This window comes from Schistocerca cancellata, chromosome 7, assembly GCF_023864275.1.
Source record: "Schistocerca cancellata isolate TAMUIC-IGC-003103 chromosome 7, iqSchCanc2.1, whole genome shotgun sequence".
Classification (NCBI taxonomy): domain Eukaryota; kingdom Metazoa; phylum Arthropoda; class Insecta; order Orthoptera; family Acrididae; genus Schistocerca; species Schistocerca cancellata.
In genome coordinates, this window is record NC_064632.1 from 104415968 (window position 1) to 104430020 (window position 14053).

At 38.5% G+C, this 14053-nt stretch overlaps 1 protein-coding gene across 3 annotated transcripts in view; it reads left to right on the forward strand.

Annotated features, from left to right (window-relative positions):
* Positions 1-11474, forward strand: part of LOC126092208 (ATPase family protein 2 homolog) — a 64820-nt gene extending 53346 nt beyond the window's left edge. For 2 of the 3 annotated variants that reach the window (XM_049907698.1, XM_049907699.1), the window contains exons 9-11: positions 2775-2942; positions 6095-6263; positions 10434-11473. In XM_049907698.1, the coding sequence (XP_049763655.1) occupies positions 2775-2942; positions 6095-6253 (327 nt within the window). In that variant the 3' untranslated portion in view covers positions 6254-6263; positions 10434-11473. Of the gene's footprint in view, positions 1-2774; positions 2943-6094; positions 6264-10433 lie in introns of all 3 variants that reach the window. The other variant, XM_049907700.1, reaches the window with a different exon arrangement.
* Positions 11475-14053: the final 2579 nt, after the last annotated feature.

Consider the following 14053-nt stretch of genomic DNA (forward strand, 5'->3'; position numbering starts at 1 on the left):
AACATTAGATTGTCATCAATCAAAGCAGCAAGCTGGCTGTAGAACTGAAAATCACCATTTGAATATTGAGAATGAAATTGTAGAATGTAGGAATGAATATGAATTGTCCCTTTGTTTGAAATTCATAAATGAAATCTCTGCTGACAGGACCCAAGGAACAAAGCATTGATTTAACTTAATGCTAGTATCTTGAAGAATTTGCATATCAATGCTGCAGCATGCATTATACTTCACCAGAGTAGTGAGAAATTTGGAATTGGAATTAAGCTTAAAAAGGATTAATATCCCTGAAAACTGCTGTGCATGAGGAATTTCTCAGAAGTTTGCCTCTGGTGCAGATAAACTACGACAATGAGTAGAAAAAGTAAGTTTGAATATCATTTACAATAAGAATAAATTAAACTACAATGAATGCTGTAAAAAGGAAGGCTTACAATTAAAGTGTGTTGTTAATTTTGAGTGATGGCAGTGAGAAATGCACTTGTAATGAGAGAACCTTTTGAAAACTGAAGTAGCTTATCAAGCAATAGAGAGATACTTATTGGAAATTGTCTTAAGAGACAGGAAAACAAACAAATGGATCAGGCAGCACCTTGGTCTGGAATAATTATTGCTGTTATGAAGTACTTTTCTAGCTTCCAAGAGCCAATAAGAGACTGAGGTGATGAGATAATGGGAAGTGGGTAGATGATGTTAGAAAGTATTCAGATGCAACATGGATTTACATAATTGGAGTAAAGTTTATGACAACAGTGGTGGTCGTAGTGGTGGTCGTGATAACAATAACGATAATGATGATGATATGTAACAACATAGATTAGATTAGGTGTACTTTCTGTTCCAGTAGATCCATAATGAGGAGATCCTCCAGGATGTAGAACATGTCAGAAAAACAAGAATAAACAATAAATAATTACAAAGAAAGGCACATATGCTAATGTACCTTTCATAGATCGAAGTGAAATGGTCCTCAAGGCTGTGGGTAGAAAAAATCTTAAACATATTTTCATATAAAAGGTAATACATAACTTGTCACTTAAAAAAAAAAAAAGTGTTCAGTTCAATGAGATGCATATTATGTAACTCGTAGGCTATATGTAGCCACACATCAAGAGAAATAACATTTTACACCACTTAATTACAATGATTGATTACTGCTGTGAATTTGTTACAGAAGTCAGATTATACTAACACTTGCCTTACTTGATTTTGTTAGTAATATGTCAGTTGTTTGTACTTAAAAATTCGTCAGTGGAGTAAAAGTGTTGGCCACCAATAAATCGTTTAGGCCTCTCTTAAATTAACTTTGTTAGTGTTTAAACATTTTACAGCTGCTTGGTAAGTTATTGAGAATGTGTGTTCCTGAATAATGGACACCTTTGTTTGTGAAGATTATTCTTATTTTTAGAACTGTTTCCATCAACTGAACTGTTGCTTTGAAGAAGAAATATATTTTTAGTGACAAACTTGATTAACAAAAAAATATATTGGGAAGTAGTAGTTACTATCCCTAGTTCTCTAAACAGGCCCCTGCGGGATGTTCTTGAGTTCACACTAAAAATGATCCTTATTACACATTTTTGGACATGGGAAACTTTAGCTCAGCTTGATGAGGTGCACCTCAAAAAATAATCCCATACGTCATTATTTTGGGTCTGTGACCTGACTGGTGTACAGTGTTACACTACCTGCTTGTATGCGTAACAGTCAGTTGTTATCTTTACTCATTACATTGTTTGCATTCCATTCAAGGCATTCCACTATAATGTTAAATGTTTTAATATCATGCCTACCCATTGTAAGAAAACAATGTTATTATCTTTTCTTGAAACTTCATGTTCAGGACATGGGGGGATATTATTTGTTTGAGCCAACTGTTCATATAAAATCTATATAGCGTCCCCCACTGCCAACACCACTTTCCCCACCCTCAGTGTGACCTGGTGGATGTCATGCTACAAATCTAGGGGCCCAGGCTTTAATCCCCAGTTGTTCCTGGAGGTTTGTTTCATCATTTATCATTTCTTTCACCTCTTGACATTATGTATATGTGTGAAAAATGGCAGGTTGTAGCATGGTTTAGAGAACACATTCAACTAGTGGCCTCCTTATAACTGACTAACTGTTTTTGTCATTTGTATATATTTAGGTAGTTCAAGTAATTTCAGAGTGTTGATTTTGTCCTCAAGGGTACTTCCCACCTGATGAATTATCACTGAAAGTGTTGTTACATTGTGTTTACTAGTGGAATAACATAAGTGTGTGCCATAGTACCTGAGACTAATTCTTGGACCTGCCTGTGCATTCTGTCCACACCAATCTACAAGATCTTCTCTTATTGTTGGTGTTAATCACTGACTAAGAATTTAATGCACATCTCCATCTTTTGGTGCAAATAAATGCTAAAACATGACAGGAAGTTCACGTCACTCTGAGAATAGCATTGTTACAGGTGTCACAACATTGCAGTATGATGTACCAGTCAAGTCACAAAATGACCAGGCTGTTTGAATATGAGGATGCATGTGCTGTTGCATGTTATTGTTGTTGTTTTTATATGACAAACATTGTTGCCAAGCATAAAGTGACTGCTGGAGAAAATATTATGGAGAGCCTGTGTGATTTATAATGTGTGATGATGAGAATTTACTATTATGTTAAAAACAAATATATTTAAAAATTAATTTATGATTTTTCCCATTATTTCTGCAATAACTGTACTGTATCACTTCCATTTATTCGATAGTACTTAATATCTTGATGTCTGACTGTAGGCTCTCTTGCGTCCTGGACGTCTCGATCGTATTATTTATGTTCCACTGCCTGATGCTGACACTCGGCGTGAGATATTTATGCTTCAACTTGGACGTCGAACACCAGTTGCCTCCGATGTAAATGTTGAAGAACTTGTTCAAAGCACTGAAGGATATTCTGGAGCTGAGGTAATAATGCACACCCATATACACTGATAAGCCACAACACTATGCTAACTGAAACTTCATGGCAGATTAAAACTGTGTGCCCGACCGAGACAGTTTTAATCTGCCAGGAAGTTTCATATCAGCGCACACTCCGCTGCAGAGTGAAAATCGCATTCTGGAAACTATGCTAACTGTCCACACAAGACTGAATAAGGCCTAGTGATGTTGCAGGCACATAAGACATTAAGGAAAGTATATAAATTAAGCAGAGATGGAAGGGGATTCGTTCTACTGATGATGATACATGCTGCAAATGGGAAAATCCACTGAGATGACCAATTTTGGGGGGCAGACTGTTAAAAGTCCGGCGCCTGGGAACTAGCATCTTGGATAGCGGCTTGGCTGTTTGCATGCTGCTGTCGTGAGCATCTAAGGAAAGTGGCTGGACAACAATACAACCATGAGTAAGTGGCCAGATGTTTGATGTGCAAACCTCATCACAGAACGAGGTTGTCAGACAATTACTCACTCTGTAACAGTGGCAGATGTGGTGGCGGAGTACAGTACTGGTGCAAGTACAAGTGTTTTGGAGCACACACTGTTCAGTGTACATTGTTGAACATGACACCCAGCAGCAGGTGACTCCTATGTGTTCTTATGTTGACCCAATGACATTGTCTGTTACAGTAGCAGTGGGCACGGGATTGTATAAATTGTACTGTGGATCACTGGAAACTTGTCACCTGGTCAGATAAATAATATTTCATGTTACAGCAGAACAGTAGTCAAGTCCATATATACCATAATTCAGGTGAATGGCAGCTTCAAGCATGGTCCATGCCATGCACACATGCCAATGGGGGGCTGTGTCGTGCTATGGGAGACATTCATTGGGGTTTTCATGGTAATTGAAGGCACCATGACAACTGTGGGCTTTGCCTATAGTTAGGGACCGGAAAATGTAGCATCCATTTTTGACAAAATTCACAGCTATCTTTTGCAACATTTGCATCTTATTTTTGTCAAAATTCCCCCCCCCCCCCCCTCTCTCTCTCTCTCTCTCTCTCTTCCCCCCCCCCCCCCCCCCTCCCTTTCTCTCAATGACTAGACTTACAAATTTAAAAGTGAAGATAAACAAAGCCTTAGTTTTTTGAAATTGGCTTTTAGAAAAAAATTGCTGATTGGGATCTCTGTACTGGAAAGTTTGCTTTTGCAAAAACTTCAACAGCTTTTTTTCCAAAATGGCCTTTGTTTTCTTCTTTTCGCTGTATCTTAGCTTTCAAAAAATGACTGTTCTGTCAAAAAGCAGTAGCATTTTCCCACCAGTGAACTAAAAGCATCTCTGATTTAAGGTGTTTTGGACATCATTTTTCTTTTCCTGCCTAATTCAGTGATTACATAACCTACAAACTGTTAGTTTGACTTTTCATGGGCATTCGTAGCCAAGTGACCCATGCTTGACTATGCTACAGATAGAACTGACAAAATAGTTGGTGTAGAAGTAGAACAAAATGGGGCTAACTCTATTTTAACGTTAGAGGAAGAATTTCCATGCACTCGAAAAACATTACAGGTTTTGTTTTCCAATTGATATAGTGTGGTCACTGTAGGCTAAAGTGGCAGATGGCCATGAGTGTAAATAAATTAGAATTTTGACCACCAGAGGGAGGTGAGTGGTGAGGGGAAACAAACTCCACCTTCCTTTCGTAGGGCAGCAACGTATAGCAGAACTGACACATTGTCACAGGGATCGTGGATCTCTTCTGGTGTTGAAAGAGTTGTAATCGAACTCTGTAGTGGGCCATGATTAGTTGCTTCATTTATTTCAAAATAAGAAGAGGAAATGAGCAATGCATAACACAAAGCCCTCGGGAACAGTTACTGCGCAGTTGTTTGTCGAGATTAGCAGATTATTGTTAACAACATAGTTCAGGCCTGCCCTCTAGCAGTATTCAATGCAACCACAGTTCAAAACATCTGTCTCGCCTAATTTTCCATGTTAAAAGTGGCCACATTACCATATTTTGAGCTTTAGCTAGTGAATAAACATACGTGTTTCTTTATTATAAAATGCTAGGCCCCACAGTTGATACTATATTGGATTATGCAGCTTTTATCTTAAACAGGCCATCAGCTGCTCACTATTCACATGACACCAGATCATAGAGTGCGTTGATATGTTGTGTTCATATACCTTTTATTTTGCAAACAGGGTCTTACACACAGTATCTTTTTAAAATGGGCTTTGCCAGATGATGTACAATACAGTAACTGAAAATTGGTTACATTTTTGACATTTATATGCACAAAATAAAGCTATTTCAAACTATTTCTGATAAAATGGTTCATCTGGATACAATTCACTACAAGATAGTGTCTGTTAAGTAATTTCACATTTTTGCATTGTGAGGCAGAATTCACATCTGTTTTGCATTTGTCGCAAAATGCAAATTTTTATGGTCTGTAAACATAGTTGTGGACCACCTGCATCCCTTCATGCTTGATGTCTTTCCTGAGTATAGCATCCTCTACCAGCAGGGTAACTGCCCGTATCAAAAGGCTAGAATCATGCTACAGTGGTTTAAGGAGCATGTTAGTCGACTCACTTTGATGTCTTGGCCGCCAAATTTGCCTGATCTGAACCTGAAACACAACTGAGCAGCATCTCTGCACCCACAAACCTCCAAGCCATAATAAGTTGGAACTGCATGATCTTGTGCGGACATCTGGTGCCACATACCTCTGGAAACCTACCAAGAAGTTGTCAAATCCATGCCATGCAAAATCACTGCTGTATTGTGTGGACCAATATGCTATTAAGCCGGTGTCCATAATATCTAGTTCATCAGTGTATAATTACCATTTTACAGCTTAGAATTTCTGTCACATAAAGTTTTTTTTTTTTTTTTTTATTAACACAAAACTTATTTTGTCCTTTACCCATGCATGTGTTTCATTAATTAAAAGAATAAGTTCAAAATACATGTCACCACTAGTCATATTGTAGTGCACTGGATTATGAGGCAAATTAACCAATTTCCAATCCACTATTTTTTTTTCAAAGTGCATTTTGTTGTTATAAATAAGATACACAGGAAAAAATGATAGCCTCAACAGTTAAATGCATGAACTACAAAACTTTTGAATAAATATCTTTAAAATTATTCTCTCAGGTTCTTGCAGTGTGCCATGAGGCAGCACTTAAGGCTCTAGAAGATGATTTGGAAACAGATGTTGTTGCACATAAACATTTCCAGGCGGCTCTTCAGATAGTCACACCTAGAACTCCTCCGTCGCTCTTGAAGCTGTATGAAACATATTTACAAAGTTGATTAAGGAGAGGTAAGAAGTGAAGTCTAAATATGAAATTCCAATTAAAACAATTAAATTGTTAACAGTTTGCAAGAAATGAGACAAGTTGCCATTTTGCACTAGTTTTTCTTTTAGTCTACAGTGCAATTACTTTATGACAGACAATTTCTATCCATTTGCATAAGTTAAATGTTTCATATTTGATTGTATCTACATAACATTTTAAAGGCCTAGATACTTTGCTCCAATTAGTCTTCTCGTCTATTATCTGAAGGCACTTTAGGTATTCAGTGTAATTGTTTCTGTGAGCTTTTGTTTGTTGAGAGTATGCTACCACCTGAGACTGAAAATAAAGAGTTTTGAAAAGGAGATTACAGTCTACTATTTGATTACTGTGCCACCTCCAGGAAGTACTGTTTAGAAGTTTTGTTTGTGTGCAGTACTTGTCTGTATCAAATTACATTCTCCACTGAGGGCAACATTTTCTTGCTATTTTGTGCACTGATGTTACACTGTGTTATTTTTACTTAGGCATACACTACTGACTGGGTCTATCTCTTACATTGGCTGCCATTGCCATTGCCACTCAACACTCATGATTCTTGTCCCTGTGACATTTAGTAACCTAAACCTCCGAATAATGGATCTTCAGTAGAGAGAAGGAATTTTTCTTTATAATAGTTACTTACCATTAGGCCAAGAATGTGAATAATGAAAGGAGGTAATTATAACACCATTTCTGAAATTACAAAAAGCTCTAAAAAAGTGTAAGTAGGTGCAGATCTCACAATCATGATTAAGAGATTCTTTGCACAGAAGAGTGGCAGAAATGGCTTTAGAGACTCAGGAATTGTAAAAACTTTCACTCTCCAGCAGAGAATATACTGATATGAAACTCCTCAAAAAATTAAAACCTTGTACTGTACTGTAATTGAACCTTTATGTAATGGGCAATCAAAATATTTCCATTCAAAGGCTGTAGAGTCCAGAATCTATATGCCAATCAGGCAAAATCACTATGAGCATTGAGCCAATCATTCCACCGACACTCCATATTGAAGATGCCCGTTTGGTGAAACACTGTACCCTGCTGTGTTAAGAAGTCTGTAAATACCTGCTGTACAGCCTCATCCAACAAGAATAGTCGTCTCTTCACAGCCTCGTTTATGGGACCAAAGGCACCGTAAGTGCACGGGGAGAGATCAGGACTGTAGGGTGGTTGCTTGACTGTTTCGACACAAGTCAGAAAGGCACAAATACCACACTAATCCCTTGCCTATGTGTTGGTTCTTATACACCAGCATCAGAGTCATGCCCCATTGCATAATGCCGCAGCAGTGCCCTCAAACAGAAACTTTTTGATCGCTCTTATATTCACCTTTTGCATCTAATGTCATCTACACTCCATATGGCAAGCGAAGAGCTCAGACAGCTGGTAGCACAGTTGCCAGTATTTGATATGGTAGTGCAGTGGGCAAGCGATTGGTGGGGCAGGGAGTGGGGTGATCGGCCGTCCCCTCCTGCCATTCAGCCCCATGGCAGCCATAACTTCAGAGCCTAACAATACCATGGAATTCATTACAGCTTTCTTGTTGGCAGCATTCTACTGAATGATGTGTTTCTTTATCACAAGTTTTTTCTCATCCACTAGCAGTGTTTGCTGCTTTACACGGACACTCACAAATATATATTCAACAATACAGGTACAGAAAAATGTACAAATGTTACATGTAAAATATCGAATAAAGCTGTTATCTTAATTTTACATGTGGGAGAACAGAAACCACAAGAGCATTGTCATCAGATTGATCATCTATTGTTACAAACACACAGACTACAATACTTTTTCTGCTGCTGTCCTCATCGTATGATAAAGAAATTACCAAATTTTGTATGTTGTATGAATTCTTCTGTTACGCCTTTTGTGTTAAAGCTTGAAATTTCTTTCCACACGTGATTTGTGAAATTATTTTAATTTTCTGACATTATTTGTGTGACAGCCTCATTTAGCAGCCTCTCTGTCTCTGCAACATAAAGGTTTTATTTCGCTCCATGACATCTAGTTTTATTTGGGCCAAGTCAAGTTCAATGGCGTTGGTACAGTGGAAGAGATATAACTTTATGGCTGTTGTTCTCTGCTAACGTATCAGCTACACACTGCATCTTCTGTGGCTTGTATCATTTCACTACTTCCAGAAGTTCCACTTTTCACATATTGTGGTCAAAGCATGTTTTATTGTCTTTCAACCATCTAACTACTTTATCTCTCCTTGCAGCAGCCATTGGTACCTTATTTAATTGTACAAATGGTATGGTGTTCATTACAAAAACACTAACAGAAATGAGATTTGGTAGCAAGCGAGTAACAAACCAGTCTTTGAATATATCTGTGTTCATTTCCACTTGGTAATAGACGTGTTTTTGCCTTTCTTTCTCTTTTTTTTATTTTTATTTTTTTTATTGAAACATTACCATAGCACCAGGAACAAAACTGTTTGTGGAGCCAGCATGAACAAGAATTAGTCACCCTTCCATAACAGCTGACTCACGCATAGTCTCTTGGCACATGTCGTCTGTCCACATGACGTATCGTGCATGACTTGCATTGACCAATGTTTCAACAACCCATCTTACATTCTCCGGATTCACTGCTAGCAACTCACACAGGAAATAACATCTCCTTGCTACAGTGTCTCTGCATTCCATTAGTACCTTTCGTCCTGAGAACCACTGGAGGGCAAGTGTTTTTTTTTTACAATGGAGAAACTTGTCATTCTGAGTGTAAACAAACTGCTATCCAACAGTGACACCATCAACATTTTAAGTGTCGGGTACTCCTTCCACTTCTAGTATGCATATCTATGTTGCTGATATCACTTTCGTCAGTCACATGACACTATCTCTTTCTTAACTTTCCAGGTGTCACAATAATTGGACTCCAAGCTGAGTTGGCAACCTCTTTATGGTTTGTGACCCTCTTAACTGGCACTGTAGAGATGTTCAATGCCTCTACCACCCTGACAATCATTTTAGGCACTGGTATCAAAGACCCACCATTGTCCCTGTCCCTTTCAAACTAAACACATAATCTGTGTATAAATTTGCACACTAAAGATTTCAGCATAGCTCCATTTTCAAAAGTCCTCTTCTCTGCACTTCAGGAAGCCATTTTCTACTCTCACAGCAAGAAACTCACAAAATTAGTGGAATATCTGCGCATGAGCGCGCGTGCACACACACACACACACACACACACACACACACACACACACACAAACCTGAATTAAGCATGCAGCGCCACTGGCTGAAACCAGGGGTCACCTACCACTATGGCGTTGCAATAGTACCATAAACAAAATCACTCGGTCTTGTTGTCCGTCATGGATGTGCAAAGCACATGTGCCAATGCCACTTCAACTGTCAGAACTCTTCTCTCACTGTGCGGAGTATGAACTTTCTCAACTTACTTAAAGCTTTGTACTACCTGTATTGTGTTACTAGGAAATAACATGTGATCCCTCTTACCCTTCGTTTTGAGTGGCTTACTCTGCTCCCACTGCCCCCGTGGGGGGAGGGGGGGGGGTGCAGCAGTGTTTTGATCTATTTTTGTGTGTTTCTGTTGGCAGTTTTGGGAATGTTTGCTCCTGTAGGTAAGCACTATTCAGTCTTTCTGTCTCCCTAGGATTTTAACAGTTTTCTGTATTGAATTTTCATTTTTATAAATTAAATTTTATATACCAAGATATATTCATTTATCTTATATTTTCTAAGTGTTTTACTGTATTGTAGGAACCACATAGTGTGTGATTTAATTTGTTCTATACCCAATAATAGCATTTAAATTTTGTTGTGTGTGATTGTATAAAACATTGTCGGTTTACTTGTGTTATATCTGGGTAAATTCTCAAGCTTTTGATGAAATCCTCCAGTGTCTTCATCACTTGTTCCTGATGAAGACTATAGATGATTTCACTGAAGTCCTGAGATTTTACGTAGATATGAAGTGACAAGTGAAACAAGAATGTTTTGCACAAGGATTTTGTCACATGAAACTGGATTGATGATTGTTAGTACACTTGCTAGAGTGGGAGAGGGTCTGTCTTCATACTCACCATTATCAATTTCATTTTGGCACATCTGTACTTGTCTTTTACCAAGAAACTTTTGAAGAGCAGGTTTCTTTAATATTTTGTTTTCAAGGTTTGGAGAAACTACTGCATACAGTCAGAGACTTGGTAAATGATGCAAGATATGTGAAGGAAGATAAACATTGAATCAAACAGAGGATTAAGAAACAACAATTTTGAGTGAAAGTTATTTTTTGTTATATTTTGTGCATTGAAGTTAGTGGGTTATATTTCTTCTCAAGATTCTAATCATTTAAATTTGTTTAGGAGTTTGAAGAAGCATCAAAGTCAGCATAACACAGCTATTAAATTTTTGAAGACAAAAAGAAAATGTTGATTGTGCATAGGATTGTAAAATAAAAATAAAGATATTTTAATGTTATTACTGCTTGTTAAATGATTAATTGCCTGTTCTGCAGTTGGAGCTAAATAAAGATATGTTGAGTCTTTCTTATAAAAAAATTGCAGTGTAGTTATTACTGCTATACTGCTTCAGTTTGAATTTGTATAGTTTCCTGATGCTGACAAAGATCTCATGCCTGTTGAGGGTACCAATATTACTCTCTGTATCATTGCTGGAGTTCTCTCTCCGAAGCAACATGGCACTGTGGTAAGGCACTTGACTTCCCTTCAGCAGAATGGCTGTTCAAATCCCTATCAAATCATTGAAATATAGGTTTTAACTCTTAAGGCAGATGTTGAAATGGTTAGTTTCGAAACAACATGGCCAGTTTCCTTCTTCATCCTGAGCTTGTGCTTCATCTCTGAGGCTCTCATCATGAACAGTAACCTTCCTTCCTTCTTGGAGTTGTCTAGAGTGTGCGTATCAAGTTCAAATAATATGCGTGTTAAAGTTTAGCACAGAACATGTACAAAATGACACTGGTATGACTCTGGTTACCTGCTCCAGCAGTCAATTTAAAGTGCTTTGTACGCACTGAAGACATAGTTTTAAGCTTTTTCGTTTACTTGTTTGGTGCCGTTTAAGCCTGTTAGTACCACCTATGACTGTATTTCGGAGGTAGATGTAAAGACATTTTAACATTTGTCATTGTAATTTGTTGTACACTAATAAAATATCCGTTGACACCATTTTCTGCAATCTACATGTTTTGTTGTTCGTATAGTACTAATTAAATCAACCATTGTATTTTGATTTTCAGTTTAACATAATTATGTGTCTCATTTGTAATACACCTACACCTTCCTTCCACAGAATTTATTTAATTTAAATGTGTTAACACTTATAAAATTTAAAACTAAAAAATCTTTATACTTTTTTGTTCAGTTATCTGAAGTTTCTTCCGCATTTCTGTCGGTTTTGTAATTCTTTTACTTATTACTGCCCTATCTGCTGTAGTCTTTCAGAATTGAATGTTTTCATTATTTTTAACTTTACGTAATAGCCAATATGTCCCCTTTTGGCGTGGATAACGGTGGCGATGTGTTATGGCATGAAAGCAATGAGGCCTTGGTGGATGGAGTTGACACCACATCTGAACATGCAAGGCACCTATTTCCTGTACATTCTGGGGAGGGGGCGATGAACTCTGACGCCACATTCAATCACATCCCAGACATGTTCAGTAGGGTTCTGGTCTGGTGAGTTGGGGGCCAGCACATCAGTTGGAAATTGCCACCGTGTTTCTCGAACCACTCCATCACACTCCTGGCCTTGTGACATGGCACATTATCTTGTTGAAAAATGCCACTGCCGTTGGGAAACATGATTGTCATGAAGGGGTGTATGCGGTCTGAAGCCAGTGTAAAATACTCCTTGGCCATCATGGTGCCTTGCATTTCTTGATGGAATGCCCATTTGTTAACCATTTACGTTCCCATTTGGGTCTGTCGTCTGAGTCATCGGCCATTTAGCAAACAACACGTGGGCTGTCAACCACATTTTACTTGTTATCCATCGTAGCAATATGGAGGAGGAGGATATTAGTGTTTAACGTCCCGTCGACAACGAGGTCATTAGAGACGGAGCGCAAGCTCAGGTGAGGGAAGGATGGGGAAGGAAATCGGCTGCGCCCTTTCAAAGGAACCATCCCGGCATTTGCCTGAAGCGATTTAGGGAAATCACGGAAAACCTAAATCAGGATGGCCGGAGACGGGATTGAACCGTCGTCCTCCCGAATGCAAGTCCAGTGTGCTAACCACTGCGCCACCTCGCTCAGTAGCAATATGGCAAAGGCCATTTAAATTTTAGTTCTGGACCTCTGTCTCAATATGGCGTATTTTATAGACCTTTCTTCGCGCCCCTGTTTTTAGCTGTCTTCTCTTCCATCAATTGGGAATGATCTGTAGTCGTTTTTAACTCCTCTCTTTGTTTTCGTGTTTCACAGTTTTGACGTGGGCTCGTAACCTTAGTTGTTCTTGCACGCTAAAACAAAACAAATGGTGCCTTGCACAAACTCCACTGAACCCACGGATGCCCATGTGGATGTTCCCCATAGCGTAATGGAGCCACTGTCAATTTATCTCTGTCCCGCAGTACACACAATATTTACTTTTTGTCACAGACCAAGAATGAGAATGATCTTATTGTCTCGTCTGTCAATGACAAACAAATCAGAAAAACACACACATCTCTTTCTCTCCTGTTATCATTCTCTTGAAGATGTTTGCCACCACTAGAGTCAAATTTCTGGTTACACATTCTTTCTTTAAATGAATATAGTATTTAACCAAGACTGATTCAGTCCTCTATTCTAGTAATCCACCACTTTTGTCCAAATGTGAGAAATTAGACTGATATTCATTGCTTGCTGAGTTTTTAGGATTGCAGTGAGGTAACCATTTGGCAGTCTCCAGTTTTATGCATGTTATGGAAAGTTCTCTTAGCTCATCTTCTTTCATTTAGCCAGCCCATTGGTATGCCGTTCTCCTGAATGTTGTTCATTCAGTTCATGCCATCTGTGGGTAATATTATGTTGCCACTAAGTATCCCAGTCTCATGTTCATCTTAATGTATCACTTCTTTCACTTTTGTTTTATTATCTTGTGGCTTGTTCTTTCCACAAAACTAGATAATCCACAAAAAAAATCTTTCATTCTTCTGCAAAGTTTGTGCTGTTTTATAATTTCCTGGTAGTTTAAAACAGAGTGCTGGACCAGAACATGAAATTGGAACCTTGTGATTCATACACAGTATTCTTATGGACTAAGTCGTACGTCTGTGTCTTCACACTGCCAAGCCATCTCCAGTCGGAGGGTACTTTCTGTACCTCTGTCACTTCCATCTTTTCCTTTTCTATTCACAAATATTTCATGGGAAAAATGATTGTAGTTAAGCTTCTGTGTGAGCTGGAATCTCTCTGATTATATGTTCTACATCTACATCTACATCCATACTCCACAAGCCACCTGACGGTGTGTGGCGGAGGGTACCTTGAGTACCTCTATCGGTTCTCCCGTCTATTCCAGTCTCATATTGTTCGTGGAAAGAAGGATTGTCGATATGCTTCTGTGTGGGCTCTAATCTCTCTGATTTTATCCTCATGGTCTCTTCGGGAGATATACGTAGGAGGGAGCAATATACTGCTTGATTCTTCGGTGGAGGTATGTTCTCGAAACTTTAACAAAATCCCATACCGAGCCACTGAGCGTCTCTCCTGCTGAGTCCTCCACTGGAGTTTATCTATCATCTCCATAACGCTCTCGCGATTACTAAATGATCCTGTAACAAAG